This window comes from Phoca vitulina, unplaced genomic scaffold (genome assembly GCF_004348235.1).
Source record: "Phoca vitulina isolate PV1807 unplaced genomic scaffold, GSC_HSeal_1.0 scaffold6, whole genome shotgun sequence".
Taxonomy (NCBI): domain Eukaryota; kingdom Metazoa; phylum Chordata; class Mammalia; order Carnivora; family Phocidae; genus Phoca; species Phoca vitulina.
In genome coordinates, this window is record NW_022589709.1 from 35,683,533 (window position 1) to 35,705,064 (window position 21,532).

The window sequence follows — 21,532 nt, forward strand, 5'->3', positions numbered from 1 at the left end:
TTGAGCCTCTGAACAAGGACCATTTGTTGGCTGAACAAGCATCAAAAAACATTTATTGATCATCTATAAGCATTGTGCCAGGTCCTATAATGTCCTCTTTATTCTCTTCTAAGCGTTCAGTGACCTGTGTTTATTTCTCTAATTAAATGGAAATTTCTGATGAGGGGCTTTAAAGCTCTCCAATGAGCACCATATATTCCCTCACTGGTAACCTCTGCCCCATTCATACAAACTCCAACAGAGCTCACCTTCTCTCAAGTCTAGGCTTTCTTCACTGTCACTTGCCCTACCTGACATACTTCACCTCACCTCCCTCTTTTATCCTATCACTTCTGGTTAAAAAAAATAAAAATATAAATAAATAAATATATATATATTATTTATATATTTATATTTATATTATTTATATTTATATATACATAAATATATATATATATATAAATTATTGCTTCTGATTACCTTTCTTTTGATGACTGTCCTCAAAGCTAGTCCAGCTTTCTGTACCAGTAGTTGTTCAATGAGTTGCGGATGAATGTCTATGAGGATTTGAAGGAATACTTCAAAGGTCCAGGGAAAGGTATTTTAAGGTTTTTTTTTCTTTTCCTTACTTCAGTGTTCAAGTTCCTGAGGTTATCACAAACAATATTAAGTACTTATTTAGTTTCCTTTTGAGTTCTTAAAGTTAGTACATGAATGATCATATGCTTAAAATCAATCTGTATTGCTCTGTGAAGGTATTTAACAACGACAATGCATTAGAAGCATATCACTGTATTTTCTCCATTCTGTAACATGTCTACTATTAGCTCTGTATGTTTCCCTGGAATATATTTAAAGTTTTTTAGTTAAAAACAATCAGAGATCCAATGTATCTTTAAATTTTTATATGTCTGAAATATATAACATATTGCTGCCTTGAAAATGGTATGCCAAACTTTCACAAATTATCCAGGAACAAATCTTATTTAGAAAAATTCAAATGCAGCAGGCCAGAAATCAGTACTAAAGGCTTCAGAATTCCATTTAATATTTAGCATGATGAATAGGGAAGGAATAGAGGATGATTTTTGCATTGATCCTCACACACCAAAATTATAAGAGTTCTATTCTCTTTGATTATTAGCACAGAAATAATCTATTTTAAGCTTTTGGGATTTAAGACTTTAGCCCAAGAACCATGTGTTTATTCTTGTGCTTGTATTTACAAAACTCCGCTAAATATTTTATATGTGTTAAAGTAGAGAATGGAAGACATGAGTTTCAAGAGCTAGTAACAAAGTTTAACAATCAAATAGGAAATAGAACGAACATTAATGTTAAGAAAATGCTATCAAAAGTAGGAATAAATTAACTGGAAATACAGAGTATTTAGCATCACAAAGTTGTAAAGTTTCTTAATCAGTTATCTTGTGAGTTGTGTTTTTTTTTATACACTCTTAATACTGACAATACATTCCATGAATAATGCAGTTGGGATGATTTCTCCTTGTGTGGATTGCCAGTTCTAGAAATCAGTAAAACTGAAGAATGAATTGAAAATCCTATCAACCTACTGAATCTACTAAAGCCTCTAAAACATGCAATGTCTAATTACAGCAATTTAAGGAGTATAGTATGAGTAATAGCAAAAGTATTTCAAAATTGCTTATACTAAAGTCTTCTCCATTGAGTTCATCATTGAGTCTTTAAAAAAAAAACTCAGATGTGAACGGATATATAGAGATATATATTTTTTAAGTTTCCAGCATTGTGTGTATGAGAAACCACAATCTTCATGGGGGGCAGGGGCATGCTGATGAGCTGCATGACACAGCTGTCATTTCTGTTTTGAATGCATGTCTTGTTTTTGAACCTACAAAATTGTGTAGTGCATACATGTGTGTCCTGTATATGGTATTTTGGTCTGATAGTGTGTTTGAGTTCTTTCTGGCTCTTTTTCTAGCAGAGTTCAATCCACAGCTTTCTTCATTGGAGAATTTGTGAAATAAAAGTGAGTTAATTTGTGTTACACACTCTCTTAGATAAACTAGACCTACAAATTGCTTGGCTAAAGCTAAAAAAATAGAAGAATGTAAGAAGCATATGAATTGACCCCAGTTGGCCTTTAGCAAATTAAAAAAATACTTCTTTCATGTTGGTTTATTTTGCAAATTTTTCTGAATTATTTCACAGCTAACATTTTTTTTAAATCTACCTATAAAATTTTAATGTTTTGTAATATGTCTATACTATAATATCTAGCTATTCTGTGATTATTTTTATATCTTTAGTAGCCATGTAATTGCCTAAAAAAATACAATAAAAAATAAAGGTAAAAAATGGATTGAGAATGTGGAATCTCATGAAAACATAATCAGTTCTACAGCTCTATCACAGGCCATATTTTTATACTACTTATTTCTTTCACTGGCTTCAAAGAAAGTTGAGCTGCTAATGAGGTTTGATTATCCTGTAATAATATAAGGTAATGATGCTTTCAAAAACAAATTCATATGTTTCTCAGTTAAAATTAAGATCATAGAGCAAAACGTAAATCTTATTTTTCTATAATTTGCTTTATCTCCTATCTTTAACATTCCCCAAACAATCTTTCTTCTTTAACATCTCACAGATAGCAAAGGTAACAGTAGTAATACTATGTTTGTTAAATTCACCTTTTTTTGAAACTTTTCTACTGTTTTCAGTTTTATTGAATCTAGCTTAACCCAACCATCTAAAAAGAAAAAGAAGCCTGGGAGTGGGATACTTAAATCCATGATTTAGCTAGTTGGCTTGGCTCAAGAAGCAGAAATCGTGCTATAAAATCTAGGGACCACTTTCTTTCACCGTACACTAAAATAAACTCAAAATGGGTTTAAGACCTAACTGTGAGACCTGAAACTATAAAAATCCTTGAAGAGAACACAGGCAGTAATGTCTCTGACATCAGCTGTAGCAACATTTTTCTAGACGTGTCTCCTGAGGCAAGGGAAATAAAAGCAAAATTAAACTCCTGTGACTACATCAAAATAAAAAGTTTCTGCACAGAGAAGGAAACAATCAACAAAACTAAAAGGCAATCTATGGAATGGGAGAAGATATTTGAAAATGACATATCCTATAAAGGGCTAGTATCCAAAATATATAAAGAACCCAACACCCAAAAACCAAATAATCCCATTAAAAAATGGACAGAAGGCATGAACAGATATTTCTCCAAAGAACACATCCAGATGGCGAACAGACACATGAAAATATGGTCAACATCACTCATCATTGGGGAAATGCAAATCAGAACTACAATGAGATATCACCTCGCACCTGTCAGAATGGCTAAAATAAAAAACATAAGAAACAACAAGTGTTGGCAAGTATGTGGAGAAAAAGGAACCCTCTTGCACTGTTGGTAGGAATGCAAACTGGTGCAGCCACTGTGGAAAACAGTATGGAGGTTCCTCAAAAAGTTAAAAATAGAACTACCCTATGATCCAGTAATCGCACTACTGGATATTTACCCAAAAAATACAAAACACTCATTCAGAGGGATACATGCACCCCTTGTTTATAGCAGCATTATTTAGAATAGCCAAACTATGGAAGCAGTCCAAATGTCTATTGATTGATGAATGGATAAAGAAGATGTGGTGTATATATACACAGTGGAACATTACTCAGTCAAATAAATGAATGAAATCTTGCCATTTGCAACAACAGAGTTAGAGCTAGAGAGTACGGTGCTAAACAAAAGTAAGTCAGTCAGAGAAAGACAAATACCATATGATCTACTCATATGTGGAATTTAAGAAACAACGCAAATGAGCAAAGAAAAAAGAGAGAGAGACAAACTAAGAGACAGACTCTTAACTATGGAGAACAAACTGATGGTTACCAGAGGGCAGCTGCGTGGTGGGGGATGGGTGAAATAGGGGATGGGGATTAAAGAATATACTTAGCATGATGAAAAAAATAAATAAAATAATTTTAAAATATCTAGGGACATTTTGAGAGTCAGTGGATCTAATAATAGAATTCTAGAAACCAAATCAGGAAAATGATGAATTTGTCCCCATAACTGCCAGATCTTTCATACTTATACTCAGGGCAATTGTTGACTTTTTGTTTGTGTCAGTGTCTCAATTCTGAAAAATGATACCATGCAGCCTATTTGTAAAGCCAGTTTTGAGAGACGGGAAAAATACCAATCCTATAGTTAGCTTTACATCTTGAAGGGCTATTGTATGCAGTGGCTCTGAGTCAGGGGATGTGGTTTTGAGCAGCAGTAGTGAATGTGTGTTATACTGAGTAGTGTTGCCCTGAGATTGAACTCTTCCTCATGCTCTTAGCCCCTTACAGAATGGAATTTTAGGAGATTCTTAGAAACTAGATGATGATAATAAATGGCCATGAGCTACGAGATTTTACTTTCTGATTTATCTTAGTTGTTCTCACTTGATTTGACTGAAAATGTTATCTCTAGGAATTATCATTCTTTGTTCATTGAAACTCTGCTTTCTGAGAAAGTTGAGCATTTATTGTCTGACTCCTGCTGGTAGAGTTGTTGTGAATATGGCATGCCATGAAAGTATTTGGTTTCCAGTTGCCTTTCAGTGATAAGGGAGAAGGTGGTGGTGGTGGTGATGCTGATGACAGTAACTCACTTAAGATCAACAACAAGTATTTATTACATGGCCACTACATGACCATCTCCACAACCCAATGGTGGGTTTTGTTGCTTCAAAATCAATTGCACATTAGTACTTAGAAAACATATAAAATATTTCTATAAATAGTGTTTGATAACAATGCTTTGCTTTCCTGGCTCCATTCAAAAAAAAAAAATTAGGAATTATTGTAACCTTAGGAAATCTATCACTCTTCCATATTTTGGTCAATATTTAACACAGAGGATATACAGGGAAAATATAACTTATAAAACCACTATCTACAAAGAAAACAAATGAATCCTTATCTTTGACAATTTTATGATGTTCTCATTTCCTACCATAGAACTTCTATGTAATTCCATTGTCTTGGTTTAGGCCAAAGGTTGTCTTCTATATGACTTAATCTTATATTAAAATCTTTCCTTTGTCGTATTTTTGTAATTTATGAGTAGTTTCTGAAATGGTCCTGCTTTATAGTAAATTCTGCTGAAGGAGATATATTTCTTAAAGGCACCAGTATGCTTCCTTGATGTACAAATATGACTAGCATTTCAATCTCTATATTCTTTTCTCCAAATATTCCCTATTCTCTACTTCATCAGCCTTAAAGATAAGAGAGGGTAAAGAGGGTTAATCAGGAAGTTAATACCTCAGTGTTCACTGAGAAAAATTTAAAACTGGAGAGTAAATAAAAGATCTTTGGATTTTTATGACTTACTTTATACAAGAGACCACTGATCTTGGGCACTCATTAAAGATCTCCATTAGCCTTAAATAACTTGTAGCCATAATTACTACTTACTGTGAAACACACAGACAGAAAAAAACTGATTTAAGGGGCGCCTGGGTGGCTCAGTCCGTTAAGCATCTGCCTTCGGCTTATGTCATATGATCCCAGGGTCCCGGGATCGAGCCCCGCATCGGGCTCCCTGCTCAGCAGGAAGCCTGCTTCTCCCTCTCCCACTCCCCCTGCTTGTGTTCCCTCTCTTGCTGTCTCTCTCTCTCTGTCAAATAAATAAAATCTTAAAAAAAAAAGAAAAAGAAAAAACTGATTTAAAGGACATGTTATGGCTGAACATTTAGCAGGAAGATAGACTAATGTAGCATTTTTTCACAATTGAAAACATTTGTAGACCCCAATATAGTTAAAGATTAACCGGAAGCAGAGATAATTCTAAGATGCCACCAAAACGACAGACTTTTGAACATGTTTGAAGAGAAAAGTTACCTGGTAAAGTCATCGTACATCCTTAACCTCCATCACCAAAGGGAACAATTGCCAATCATGAGACTCAATAAGAGGTTTTGAGTTTTTTTTTCCCAACCAATAATTAAGGTATCTCAAAATTTCCATTCTATTTAAAAATACTGTCTCATTTCTGTCTACAAAAGAATAAAGCAAATGAACTCTCACCAGAAAGACTGCTTGAATGTTAAAGGTGCTCCTTCTAGCTGTGTGTATGTGATAAACAAGTTTTGTCTTGTATACTCGTTGCTGGAAACTGCCGTTTAAATGTTAAGCTTTCTCTAGAAAACCGCTGGCTGCCCTATTCTGTACTTGAGTCATAAGATAATGAAAATGCTTTATTTCATTTACAGACAATGCTAATGAGGAAGAGCTGGAAAAGATCAAGTAAGGTAATGGCTTAGCATGTGATCTTTCAGCTTTTCTTGTTGAGAAGAACTATCAGCTGCATTTTCAAATCTCTCTCACACCTCTTCAAACTGTACTACAGGATTTCATCACTCTTGTTATTTTTTTCCCATAAACTTCAAGCAAATCATGTGATGCTTCTTAAGTAACTAGAAATCACACTGATCACTCACATCCACATCATCCTCTTGCTAATGCCTGGTCCCCTTCTCAGCATCATTCTCAGCATCTGGTTTCTGTTGTGTGTGCCACAGGGTCTAGAAAATGTCTTTGCTCCAGATCAGGAATAAAATGGCTGGGTTAGGGTAGAGACCAGTCCAGAGAGAAGGAAGATTCATGTAACTCTCTGTCTTTGTCCACTGAAAATTGAGTCTGAGGTTCTGTAAACTCAAAATCCCTCTAGTACTATGTCTTTGGAGTCTATAGCAAGAAGAGTTTTCCATCATGGCCTCTTCTCCCTTCAAGAAATAAATGGCTCTTGGGAGTGAGAGGAGTTTATGGTTCCTGTAACCTACAAAGACCTGGCTCTTCTTATAACTTATAAAATATATAAGATCTAAATTAAGCTTCTCATTTGTTCAGTGGTGGTACCACTCGTGGACACAAATAAATACCAAGATGAAACTGACTTTTATATGCAGAGTCCTTGAAATAAAGGGATTTTATTTGTAAAGATCTTCTTTGTTCAAATTTCTATTTAAAAAGTCAGTATTCATTTTTAATAGTGAGTAATTTTTTTAGACCCTGGAACATGACAATCTTTTTTTTTTCCATTCTGATTGAATCATGCTATTACTTAAATTTTTCTTTAATTTTGTCATTTTTATTACTGTGAATTTAGACAATACATCAAAATGTTTTTGTATGTATGATAATGTCTGAATTTGCTTTAACAAGTATTTCTTACTGTACAGTTTCTTCTCAATTCTTATAGTATTAATGACTGCAAGATAACTTGGCTCACAAAAAGGTCAGGGCCACATTAAAAATCACCTTTATATTTTAATAAAGTGAAAAGCATTTATTAAAGAAAGTTCCTGAGTATTTCTGACTTAGTATTCACTGTGTTTTTTTATTGACCAAAATAAAGTTTCAAAAAGTCTTAAAGAAATGTTTGCACTGTTCATGTTTGTATTACATGTTTTTCTTTGTAATTGTACTTCAAAATTAGTATTATATGAAAAGTATGTATTTTTTAAAAGTGATATAATTTGGCTTTCCTCATTCTGTGTCTATATTATGACATACCTGTGTAAAAATGATGTAATACATTAATATATATCAATATTTTCTCTTCTAGATGTAGTTAAGACATAATGCTAGAGCAGGATATTATATTTAGTATTAATTAGTAAGAATGATCTATTTTATTGTAGTATAAAAGAAAGAATAAATATATTCTTCTTTAAATAATTCATATTTAAATTTAATTTTAATGATAAATTAAGTAAACATAAATCCACATCTTTTCCTTTGGTCTACAAACAAATTAAAATGAATAATAAACATCTGTTCAACACTATTTTTACATCTAAAATTCTTAAAGTTTTAATTTATTATTAATAAGCCATTTGTACATTCAGACTGGTACATTTTTCTGGCTCACCATTGAAGATACAGAATTCCCTGTGTCTGGCTCTGCACTTATTGGGGTACTTGGCAGATTATTTTTAGCTTGTATGGTAATATGTCTTTGGGGTTTTTAGCCTAAGGGATTTTCAGTTGTATAAAATTTAATAGGGATATTGAATGCTGAGTAAAGGAAAATCAGTTCACTCATTTAGTTTTTTTCTATGAGAACATACTGAACACCTGGTAATTCATTCAAATCATCACCGTCCCCTAAAATATTTGCTGTATTCATCCATATTAGTGTGATAAGAACAGAGTGTCAAATTCAAAATCTGGGGAAAGTTTGTAACTTCAGTGACCACATAGTCCGCCATCCTTCACACACACTGAAACTGCTTCCCCAGTTCCATCCTCCAGGGATAAAATGAAGAAGGGTGATGTTCAAGCAGATTGTGCTTCTGGAGAAACTAAGGGATGAGTGGCTATACTATGTAGCATTATGTATTACCATGTTACCATTTTGTGGAAATGTATCCCTTTTCTAATTATTTCAACCTTCCCCTTGTGTCTACATCTTTTTCCTCTTTATTTTTGGAAAAAGGATATAATTTATTTGCATTACATTTAAACATAGGTATTTTATATTTGATACAACTGTCCTCAAAGTCAAAGGTGAATTTTTCATATAAACAGGTCATTTTCATCTTTGGAATCTTGATTTATGAGAATGGGGTCTCCTGCTTTTCTGTAGCAGGGCTTTGATATGAAGCCTATCTGTGAGTACCAATGGTGATTATAAAACCTGAGAATTATGAACTTTGTGGCCAAGACTTAAATATAGTCAGATAACATTGCTAGATATTCTCTCTAGTACAGAGTTTTTCTTCCTCTTCTTGTTTTCTTCTGTTTTCAGAAGTGACATGACCATAGAGAGGGAAAACTAAGTTGACATAGTTACTTTTTAAATATGCACATCTCCCTGGTATACAAGTGAATCAGCTCATGGGGTTTCCCATTACTTAAATATCTGTTCATCATTTTCGTCATCTTGCCAATAATCGCCTCTTTCCATGGAAATTATATTATTTGTGGCACTCTTGTAATGCAGGATTGTATATACTATTGAAAACAAGAGCTGAATAGCCAACTTGAGGGCAGGAAATTGTAACTGCTGCTCAGGACTGACTTACATGTTATTTAGAGTAATTGTATTACCATCCAATGACAAGTAGGAAAAGAAATACACCTGCATTTACCTCTGAGAAGCAAGACTGTATAAAATACATGCTATATTTGAGTGGTATGTTAACCAGTAAATAATTATGAATTCCATCATATCTCCTCTTCTGGGGATGATAACATCCTTTAAAACTCTCCTTCCGATTTTCCACAGGCTTACTTTCCATGCTGCACATTTGTAATCCTGCCCCACACTCAGCTGTTAAAGAAAAATGTTATTTTAATAAGAAAGGGATCAATGTCTCCCTAAACTTGGGCAACTGAATAATTATCCTGGTCAAAGAGTTATACTTACATGACAAAATGCATTTTGGCAGAGAAATGGTAATGCTTTGAATTATTGCAATATTTTATTCTTTAGAAGAAGCTTATCATTGATAATTTATTCTAAGGTTAAATTATTCAACAAGAAAGTTTCATGAGCTCAGAAGAGAAGATGTATATGTGTTTTGTGAATAAATTTTGTGGGGTCAGTCAAAAAATAGAAAAAAATAATGAAATAATTGCCTCTATCAGACAGACAGAAGCAGAAATGATTTTACACTAAATCATGTGTGCGTATGTGTTTTAATGGAGAATAATTAGTTTATCGATGAGTGTGATAATAAGCTTATGTGCTTTCAATAAATCACTTTAATTACATGAGACATAACCATTGTGATAATATAAAGATATACACACTGCAATTCATATTCTCAACAATAACAGTTTAGAAATGTTTTAAGAAGAGTTCATCCTTTGAACAATATAATATGGACTATGTGATCATGTCTCATTAGCATATCTTCTGTTACTTGATGGCTTATTTTTTTAGTAATATATCTTTTTTATAAAGATTTTATTATAATCACTTAGCATAATTTTAATGAACTATAAAACACTTTATTCGCTGGTGAATGAAGCAATTTTTAATAAGACTTTTGGCAAGGATATTGTTAATTTAAACTAGAGAACACTTTCAACTCTAAGTCTGCAGGGCATAGTTAAACCTGACACCTTGGATGACACATTAAAAACGCATCAGTGAAAACCTCTAAGTGCTTTAATTTAAGAAACGCTAGAGAAACAGATTAACGCATTTTTAAGTATCTCACACAGTCAGTCTGACATAGTGAAAAAAAAGTCATTATTTAACAATTATCAGGTTCTTTCTCCAAACACCTCATATTCTGATAATAAATAGATGATTTTTTAAAACCTGCAAAACACGCAAACTTTCTTGGTCATTGACTCTCTCAACTGTGAGTCATCCAGATGGCTTTTCAAATTATTATGCATAGATCTTTGAAAAAAATTTGATGGTTTACATATTTTCAAAGGAAATATATAATTCTTTTAGAAATCCCTACCACTGTTTATACTCCCAAATCTGTATTATTTGCTATCAAGTCAACCTCATAATTAAGGCTTCTGAGATTCCAAAATGCAGCAAAGGGCAAATAGCATGAGCATTTCTACTATAAAAGACTATTTTTACCTCAATCAACTAAACTCCTAAAATTTGTAGTAAGTTTATTTAAAATAGAGATAGCATAATGCCAGTAAATATTTGATTATCCCACAAAATACATGGAGCCACAATTAAGTTTTATGTTGAGATGATTTTTTTCTTGCTGCTTTGACAATATTTTCCCACAGGTATAAAATATCATACATTCTTATATATTATAATTCATAACTACCGGGATTTGCTGTAACAGTGGCTTTACATGTATGTGGCCACTCTTGTTGAATTTTTTAAATATTGTGGGTCCTTGAGGGAGCCAATCTGGATGAGTTGGCCCAAAGTGGAAGGACAACATGTAATCTCAAGCAGAGCGTGAATGCCGTGACACCTGCATGCTAGCCCTAAAATGTTTAATTGTGGGCCGTTGATTGGCCTTCACATTGTTAATATGTGTTACCCAGTGAGCTGACAATTTCCCAAGATTCTTTCTGGACTGATCAAAGGGCAGGAACCAATACAACTTGGCTCCAGGATAATGGAGCTAAGGGTTGGTTTGCAAGATTCTATTGCCTCCTAATTCAAAGATATATATTTGTATATATATAATATACATCAGATATATCTAACATATATATGTATATATGTGGTGTGTGTGTATATATATATATATATATAATTGAATGTGACTGAGAGGAGATTTATTGGTTTTAAAGTCCCCTAAATATCTACAGTGAAAATAAATCATCATTTTGTGAAGATTCTGCTTTCGAAGCCCTGGTTGACAGCAGTATACACACACACATGTATGTGTTTATACACACACACTAACACACAAATAAAAGATAAGTTAAAATTTCTAGGAAAATGAAAGACAAAGCAAGGCCAGCCTTCAGTTACAGGGCATGTCCTCTGGGGAGCTGAGATTGTCTGTCTCTCATCAGAAATATTTAGGTGGACAGTTGGAGTTGCATATTTGTGTTTAATGAGTGTAAATGATATGAATGCCAATCTGAGTAACCAAGAAAACAGGAAAGTAGCATTTCAGCGCCATTTCTACTTACTTCATGCCCCTGTTTTCAGTTACATAACGATCAATAGGCATATCCAACTTAGTGGGAGCATCTAAGAGCCGTAGCTTTGATAAACAGTGATTGCAGTCAGACCAGGAAAGCCTATGGATTTATTTATTTTTAACCTCATAAATGCCCGAAGAGTTATTGATAAAAGGAAATTGTGCACCTATTAAAATATGCTGTGTAGTGTGAGTGCTACCTGACTTGACCTTCACATTTGAATCTCAGGCTTCAAATCTGTGGTGAGTGTTTGAGTATTGAGGAATTGCTGAGTTATAATAAACATGCAAAGTGTTTAAAGGCCTGTACACATTAAGACCAATAAAAAATATCACTATTAATTGAAGTTTAGTGGCTAATCCTTATTCATCTGATGACAAAGTCCTTAAAGGTTTTTATGATTTATTTAAATAGGAGGCTAAAAAACAGCAACGTATTCATTTTGTTAGGAAAGAAATTAACTGTCCTTTAGGTTTATTTCTCTGGGAAAAAAGTGTATCTTTTAGATTTTTAAATTTAAAATCTTGTTACTTTTTAGATTCATAGTAGGATTTTTGATCTTTGAGGATAAATGTTCTTAGTGTATATTGGTGTTTTAGAGGCAAAAAGTAGATTTAAATAAGATTTTATCAATGGTTCTTGCTACTTTCATAAATTCAAAGCCTCAGCAGAAATAGTCAGCAATTCATTATTTCAGGATAACTTCAGTAATTTTCCTCTATTAATTTGATGCCTCTGTTTTTGTGTTTTGCTTCCTTTTGCTCTTCCTTTATAATTTTAGCACTTTTAAAATGGTACTTTCCTTCCCTTATCAACCTCTTGTCTCGATGGAGACTGAAGTATAACTAAATATCTACAACCATGATTGGAAGACCAGTCTTCTCTGAAATTCACAAACAGTTCATTTGGTTTTTCTTGCCCTCCTGATAAAATCGCCTTTTTTTTTTTTAGAACTCTTTATCATAATGCCAGGTGTCTTATTATTGTTGTTATTATTAGAAATTCTCATGAAAGAAAAGCCTTGCCTCATCTGCTGTGGATTTTATATTCATCAAGGCAATAAATGGCGTAAGGGTCCACAGGAAAATTAAGTTGTTCCATTTGAAATAAAGGCCTAAATTTACATGAGAATGTAGGTTGTAAAATGAAATATAAATTTTAGTTGATGAATAATGACAGAAGTAATTAAACATGGCATGAAAAGCACAGCCTAGGGACCTCGGTGGATCCAAATGTGGCTAATATTTTTGTTTCTCAAATTTTAACAGAGAAGCCTACATTCTAAATCTTAATCATTAAAACTCCCCACACACACAAAAAAATTCATCAATCTCATCTTGCTCTTTGCATACTAGTCACATAATTAGATCATTAACCTCTGTATTCATCTGAGGAAGCAATGGGAAGTATGGAGTTGGTACATTTTCAATATTAGTCACTTTAGACCACCTAAACTTTAAATGAATTAACAAGACTTTTAAATGTTTAATGGTCATATTATTTGTTATAACTGCCTTGAGTCGAAAGCCAATACTTTCACATCCGTTTAAGTTGCCTTAATATATTTTACATTAAGATAAAACTCACTCTTAGTTGCATAAGTTGTGTTATTGGCTCTGGGGAAATTATTTGTGTAAGGAGACTCCAAGACTTCAGTGTCTTTAATATGATACTTTAAAATTTTTTCCACATGTTGTTAAACATGCTGCTTAATTACAAAAGAGTTGGAAATCAAAGTAAGGAGAGAATGGGTAATACAAAAGGAAAAACACGCATCCTTTGTAAAAGCTAGAATGAGATTTTTTTCACATTAAACAATGTACAGCATCGAAAAAGACTGCAATCATTCCATCTAAGGTTCATGCCCCAATGTCCAAATGTAAATATGTTTCTTAAGAGACTTGGTGTTTTTTTCTTTTTTCTTTTCTTTTTTTTTTTTTTTGAGGTACTGATATGACAGTGTGCTAAGTGTGACAGATGAGAATCATAGCTGTAAATGTAAATGAATTATAGCTTTGTAGTGCCGATAAAGCGATGTCTTAAACTCCGGACTTTTCCCCAGTCACCTCTGACATTAGCCATGCTATCTGACCAAACCCTATGCAGGGAACTTGGGAAAGTGATCTTAATCTTGTTGAGAAATAGGTTTCATGTTAAAAAAACAAAACAAAACAAAAAAAACCAGGTAGATTGTATAGATGATGTCTGATGTAATTCTAGTTCTAAATTTAAATTATTCAACTTGCTGCCCACCCTAAATATTTTAGTTCACTATTATTTTCTGATATGATTTTTGCTATCATGTTTGGAAGGAATATCTATACCTAACCAAATGAAACTCCAAGTGACTAACAATCAACAAATTATTTATTGAGCACCTACTATGCAATAGACATCATGTGAGGTGCTGGACTACTATCTTAGCTGCTAACGCAAAATCACAGAGTAATCAAATAAGTTACAAAACTTCATCTTCTCCATCACAGTGTCCATGGTCAATACTGCCCTGTAAGTGTCCCCAGTTTCCCATAATTTTACCATAACTGACACCCAGAGACAGGATGCAAAACATTCAAGTGTAAAGGATGCATGTAATGCAAATGTTCTCTTTAAAAGTGAGCAACTATGGTTTTGATTTCCTAAAGTTGAATTGGTTTCACTTTATGAAAGTCTGAGGATTAGTAATAAAATATCCAACATGAATCTGTGACTTTGTTTTCAGCCCAGTTGCCACCCTGCTCGGTATTCATTTCTTGTCAAAATTATTTTTGTGGAGCTCAAGTTAACTTACATTATCTATATTCTATATTATATCATAAAACTAGGAAGTTTTTAATAAGGCATTAAACCAAATTTGACTAGGTGTGTGTTTATAAATAAGATTTCTATTGTCATTCTTTAAAAATGCTCTGAAGGTCTATGGTGTTAACTTGTCTTGTTAAAAGGAAAATATTTTCTGACTTCCTTCAGAATCTTACAGTTTGAACAGTTGTACTTTCTAAAATAAAGTGTTAGACTCTGAGATGTAATAATCAATAATTTAAGAATAAAGAGGTAAGTAGATTCTTAAAAATGACAGAAAGAATCCTTTTTAAACTTACTACCATTGATACCGGATAGGAATAAGACAAAAAACTTTAATTATTCAAGGGAAGAAAACTAACAGTTTATAAACATCAGAAGGGTCATCAGGATATATAATTTTGGCTTGTTCATTTTGATTTTGTTGGGCTAATTAAGTATTCTCAAAAACACTTCAAAATGTAGCTAAATATTTGTTTGTTTTTAGGATCTCTCAGAAAATGAAGTGGTTGGATCTTATTTCTCTGTGAAGTCTTTCTTTTGGAGGGTAATGTCTAAATCCTTTATATTAATATTCTTGATTTTGGTTTTGAATAGTAATTTTGAAAGTTAAATATGGAATAGGAAATTCACTTTTTGAAATAGGCTCTCAGAAAAATGTATTCAATTGGCCTTTTTTATTAACTTTTATTCCAAGCCATTTGGGTGACTCTTTCATTTCTTCATTTGTATAAACTAAGAACTTCATATACCGAATATATTTTTTTGAAGTCAGTTCCTTGTGGGACCAAGTTTATCCCAAATTCTTGCCAGCTAGAGGCCCACAGCCCTTCCAGGAAGACGACAGTGCTGTCTAGAGGGTCCATTCAGTTTCTTTTTTTCCCTTCTTGTAAAATCTGCTCCATCTGTTTGAGAAAAATTTACTTCCATTACAGTGATCTTATACTATATACATACTAGATAATCAGTGTTCTTTCTTTGGAAAAAAAAACTTATGAATTAGAAAACAGCAACTCTGCTTTTGATTTAAATAAAGAAAAAAGTGAAAATTCTACAGAGAATTTGTTTTAAATGCCATTGCAATTTAATGTTATTTACTCTTTCATGACTTACACATAGCGAGCTCTGTCATCCTTTTTGCTCTGCTCTAATTCTGCATTATGCACAGCACGATTTATTACAAATGCACTTACTAGTTTGCTGAGAGTTTCCTTCTTTCTTTGAAAATTCACATTTGGTACATGATTACCTAGCAATAGATATTGCAGAGAAAATGCTATACTTGTCAGGCCTCGCCATTTTCTTTCCTTGGCTCTAAAACTGCTCATGACTGAAAACTACCTTTCCTCTTTAGAACTTTGATTTGTTTTAGTGTCTTTTAAGCAGACTGGCCGGCACTAGATTAAGTCATGCATCGAGCGAGTATAAATCACCGCTCTTCATCATAGCTATGCTCCCTCCACGCACACTTTTTTTTTTTTTTTTTGCGGGCTTTTATTGATGGGAGCTTATTTTAATTATTATAGAATCTTCATTTCCTTTCAGTCTACTGATGGCTGCCTTCACTGATGTTATTCTGTGTCTTTGCTAAAATAATAATAATTTCTTTGATATGTTCATGCATTATCCATGAAAACACAGAGCGACTGCTGTTGAATTGTCACATTATCTTAAATGGAGTTTGGCTTTTGGCAAAAATTTAGTCTCTCTTTTCTTGAGACTCACAAGTATGGTAAATTCATACAGTATACTTCTTTGCCAAGAGAGCAGAATTCAGGAGTATTCTGTGTTGAATCTGTTCTATATGCAGGCAACGTGCAAACTGATCATATGAATGAAGCCTTGCTACAAGGATCAATTGCATAAGTAATAATTTTTAAGGGTTTCCCTTCCAATGATTCTTTCAACATCTTTCCACTTTGCGACTTCCAAATTAGTATTCCATGTACCAGGACTTTCCATTTGGTTGTGTTCATCTTTAAATATTCTTTTTTTAATCCTTAAATATTCTGTACTAACCTTTCTCAATCTCTTGCTCTGTCTCATTTTAGAATAAGAAGTACACAAATTTAAAATATAACTTTTTTGTATTTGAGGTACAGTGGTCTAAGCATTTGTTGAGTCTTCTGAGCATTTATTGAGTAACTAACAAAGTGAGTCATAAAGGCAGAACCTTTAGGGCTCATTTCTTTTATCACCGAGGAAACTAAGGCCCAGAGAAGTGATGCCATTGACCTTATGTACCTAAAAATGGGATGACAGATCAGGAACAATATTTTTCTTTCTATGAATATCATAGATATAATTGTTTAAAGCAACTGAGTTCCTTGCAGGTCAATGATGAATACAGATGTGATGTAGAAATAGAGTCCTTCCCTTAGTTTGTCTTCACTGACCCCCTTTCAGATTCTTCTTGCATTATGTAAGAAGAATTGCATTCTCCCCCACAGCTCCTTAACCCACTGATAGATGGATGTGTTTAAGGGCTGTGGTGTTGCTATGTTTGAGGTCCCATCTTACAGAATCTGAAAACCCATGATCCAGTCTACTTTGGATGAGTATGATCCTTCATATTCACATTTAAAGGTCCTCTCATAACTGACCTCATTGCTCTTTGCCCAGGTAATATTTATACTGTGATTAACGTTTAGAGGAGATGTGGATGAAGGGAGGTTTTTGTAGACATTTTTAGATATGCAGAAAACCTAAATAGCTCAGATAAAATCTTACATGAGGAGCATGTGTGTGCTTTGTGAGTTTTTATCACCTTATTTATAAGGATCAATACATGTGTCCTGGAGAGAGCAACTGAATTACACCAAGTGAAACTGAATCCTGGTGAGAACTTGCTAAATAAATGTCAAGGCTACTTGGTAGATCTTACTTTTCTTGAGAGCAAAATAATAGAAAAGATTGAAGTGATACAGAGATATTCTAATTTTCCAAAGGTATGACATTTATAATTCATCAAAACATGACATCTTAGGACACAAAACATTAAGCAGTGGGTATGGCAATTAACCACGTTTCTCATGAAGGCAACAAACATTATGTGAAGCCACTTGAATTACCCTAAGTCAGAATTTCATTGAAGATTTTTAACTTCCCATTAAGAATAATAACAGTGCAATTGCTTCAAATATTTAGTACATTTAAGTTTTTCCCAGTTAACTCCATTGACCAGACATTTAGATTTTCAAGACTGAGAGTTAATTGAACAAACCATGTTATGAGAACACTATAGTGAATTAAAGAGAAAAGATTGTTTAAATGGAGAAGGCTAGGCTATACCAAGATACCACATATAGAAATGGAGAAATGGATCATAATATGAAATGGGCCCAAGAGAGTGCACAGAATACAGAACGGTTAGGAATTATGTCAAATCACCATCTTAGGGTAGGGTCAAATCAAAGTGTGGTTGAAGGAAGACCCTGCAGACCAAGGAGAAGTATTGGTTCTATCAAACAAGAATGTTATCCTGTGCTGAAGTGCTTATGTTCTGAACAACTCAACCATGTATGACATACACCCAAGAAAAGTGGAGGTATTATTTATGCCTTTAGGTAGGAAAGTAAGACCCTCAGAAAACAATGTATTTGTAACATTTAATTAAAGGTCTCAAAAGAAAAAGTGTAAGTCAAACCCAGGACTCATTATTTCTTTACATCATTGGTGGAAACCAATACATTACTTGAGCAAACCAATAAGATTACAACATATATGATGATTTTCTATGACTATATAACTTGATCAAACATCGTAAAAGCTTAAGAACTTTTGTTTGGCCACAGTTAAGTTTAGAGATGGTAGTTAAAGCATCTGAAGTAAACATAAATAGCTTCCTGACACCTTAAGTTGTTTCAAGAAGCAACAGAAATAAGAAAGAAAGTTTAAGGATAAAAACCAGGAGAGTTTCTCTAAAGATTATAGTGCTGTGAATCATCTTCTAAGAAAAAAGGGATCGAAGGCTTATTATTACATGAGGCACTTTAAACTAGGCTGGACAAAGCCCTGGGAAGGTTTTCTGTAAAGGCAATCCTGCTTTGAGAGGGTGGATAGACTGTAGAACAAATCTACTTGTTGGACTTCATCACCAAGGAGCAATTCACTAGAATAAACCCGGCAGGCAAAGGAAAAGATAGACCATGCCTGTGCCTAGATTGAGCTAATAATTGCTCCACGCTTCAGGCTTTGCAGCACAAAACAGCCATTCTAGGCTGTCATTATCCCTTCTTTGTAGTGTCTCGTGGATCATTTGATTAAATAAAAGCATGTGCACCTCTGTGCTGAAAATAGAGGTGAGCTGACTCCACACACAGCTATTGTAAAGACACACTGATGTCTTTCACTCCAGTTTCACAGGGTCTGGGTCTCATTTGGAAGGATTAGGTTGTATACAGGTAATAAAATCCAAGATAACAAAAGCCAAGGATTATTTGCACATATCAGGGAGAAGATTAATATGACTGAGTAGTTTTTAGCCACATGGTAAATCTAGATAGATTGGTTTGGTTTTGATCTGTTTTTTAATCAGGATCTAGAATAATAGGATACCTCCTTCTATTAGTGATCTGGTTTTTCAAGGAATTGAATTAATAAGCTTTAATAACCAGAATTGAAATATAGAAGTGTTCTCAATTTACTTATGAAATTCTATAACTTCACCACCTTATTAATAGATGCTAGGCGATAATTCATGATGGAGCACAGTTAACTCTCCTATGCTTTACTGAACAATATATGCTAGAGTTATTATCACCTGCCAACTTTTGCTTCCTCTAAGTCCCTGATTAGACTTCCTCAATAACTGATACCCGTGGATATATTTTATCTAAACAGGAGTCAAAGTATTTCAACAAATCCTGTACACGTTATTTCCCTTTTTGTTTTTGTATTATGAACCTCTTAGGCTTTGTTCTAAACATGAGATATACTGGGGAAAATGATCAATTAGGTATCAGCAACCACAGATTCAAATCTCAGCCTTGCCAATCACTAACCATTTGGCTTTGAGTAGGGTATTTATCATCTCTGTGCCTCAGTTTCTTTACCTTAAAAATGCCTGTTATGAAAAACACTGGAGTATGAAAACCCTAGCACTTAAAAGTTGCTCAATACATGCTTATTTCTTAGTGTATGATCTAACCTATCTTTCAGATTGGCTGAATCTAACCCTCCCTGTTGATGTTCTCATCTCATGATAATTTTATTGTTTGGAAACTGTCTAGATGCTCTAGTCATTTGATACAAACTCTTGGCTTATCATGATAATTTCCTTCCAGTATTTCTTGTTCAGCTGCATCTTTCTGAATCCATCTCTTGCTGCTCTTGGTCTTAGCAACAAAGGGACTTTTTTGTTGCTTTCTTAGGCACAAGGGCAACAAAGAGAAAATGGGGTAGATCACATGGGGCAAAATTTCTCTGTTCTTTAGAGATATCTCTTTAATCATTACAAAAGATGTGCATGTGGGATGCAGTTAAGGTGATCATAGTTGTTGCCTATCCATGTAACATGTATTATTCTGGGGCCTTATCACTTTTTTGACATTGGAAACAGTGTCCTAAATATTCTGAAGCAGAGTCTTGGGGAAATGATTCTTTGCATGATTTCTCTTCCTATGTTTCTTTTCGCTACCATGCTTATGAATGAAAACCTGAAACACTCCAGCAGCGGTCCATCACTGTTTAATCTCTGTCCTTTTTTTTTTTTTTTTTTTTTTTTTTTTTTTGACCACTGTGGTATTATGCTGCTAAAGAAAATGGTGGCCGGAAATTATATTATTGCACTGGCATTTATCTTCATTGTGCTAGAAGACATTTTCTGACAGTGACTTGGGGAGTCGATACATTTTTTTTTTTTCAAATAATGTGTTTTTGAAGAGTAATGCTAAACACTGATTGAAATGAGGTGTTGATAGTGCCCCCAAAGCTTTCCTGTACAGCTCTGATCATTCATCTCCATCCAGACGTGCGGCAGGCCTGCTCTTCCTGTCCTGGGCTTCTGCAGAGCAGAGCTTCAGAGTACTTATGACCAAAATGCACAAGTAAGTTCGATTGTTCAGTTTGTTTATTCCTTCTGAGCTTGCATGGGCTGTGAATTCTCATGGCTAATTTACTGTTCTGAAAACCTATTCCCTATTCTAACTTCTTTTATGCATATGAAGAGGAATTGAATCTTGAATTCCTTGTCAAGGAATAATATGCATAAACTAATATTCTCCTTAAGATGCCAACTCACCCATTCTAAAATCTTACTAACGATACAGGTCATTGACTAATTGCCTCAGAATTTCAAATTGGTATTGATACCTAGTGTCTTGATAGTATTGATTAAGTTCGAACTTGGATGAATGTTCCTTAGGAGAATGATCTCAGAATTCAGTGTGCATGAGGATCACGTGGGGCGCACGTTGGAAATACACGAGTAGCTCTGCTGCACGAGAACCGAATCACATCCAGGACGGTCAGGCCCATTGATCTCAACAAACTGCCTGCTAAAATTTGGGAATTAGTCCTTTAAAAGTTCAAAGGTTATTTCCTCCTTTTGCAGTGTTGGTTCTTCACTTCAAAGCTAGGTTGTTTTTCCTTTTTCTTCTTCCTTCCTATTTCTTTCCTCAAACAGAATTCTCTTTCAACAAGGACATAATTGAAAACATCTCAGATAACTAAATCCCAGCTCTAATATGTTAATTTTATTGAGAGATATCTTGGATCTAACACTCTTTCCATTTAAGTGCTCAATAAGCAGTTTTTGATTGACTAATTATCAATACTTCAATTAATATATGTTATTTAAGTACATCCTATGAGAAAAAAAAAAACGCTAAAGGAAGGAAATAATAAATGAACTTAACACAACTTGGCAGTAGGCTCCTGCTTCTCTCTTGAAATTCTCCAAATATCCAGACCAACCTGCTATCCTAATCAGTAAATTTAGAAACAGGACTGAAAGACTTTAATTAGCATATATGGTATCCATGCAAGAGAATGGACAATGTTCACAATTATAGTAATTAATAACAGTAATTAGAACATAGGAGAAGGCCAATGCCTATGACCCGTAGAATTTTTAAAGCAGGGGTTCGCACCCTTGAGCATG

At 33.9% G+C, this 21,532-nt stretch overlaps 1 protein-coding gene across 5 annotated transcripts in view; it reads left to right on the forward strand.

The window, feature by feature from the left end:
• Positions 1 to 21,532, forward strand: part of MCTP1 (multiple C2 and transmembrane domain containing 1) — a 505,669-nt gene that overhangs the window by 278,293 nt on the left and 205,844 nt on the right. For 3 of the 5 annotated variants that reach the window (XM_032403986.1, XM_032403990.1, XM_032403988.1), the window contains exon 6: positions 6,243 to 6,281. The exons of 1 other annotated variant lie outside the window; for it this stretch is intronic. In XM_032403986.1, the coding sequence (XP_032259877.1) occupies positions 6,243 to 6,281 (39 nt within the window). Of the gene's footprint in view, positions 1 to 6,242; positions 6,282 to 14,917; positions 14,978 to 20,399; positions 20,478 to 21,532 lie in introns of all 5 variants that reach the window. One more of the 5 variants, XM_032403991.1, reaches the window with a different exon arrangement.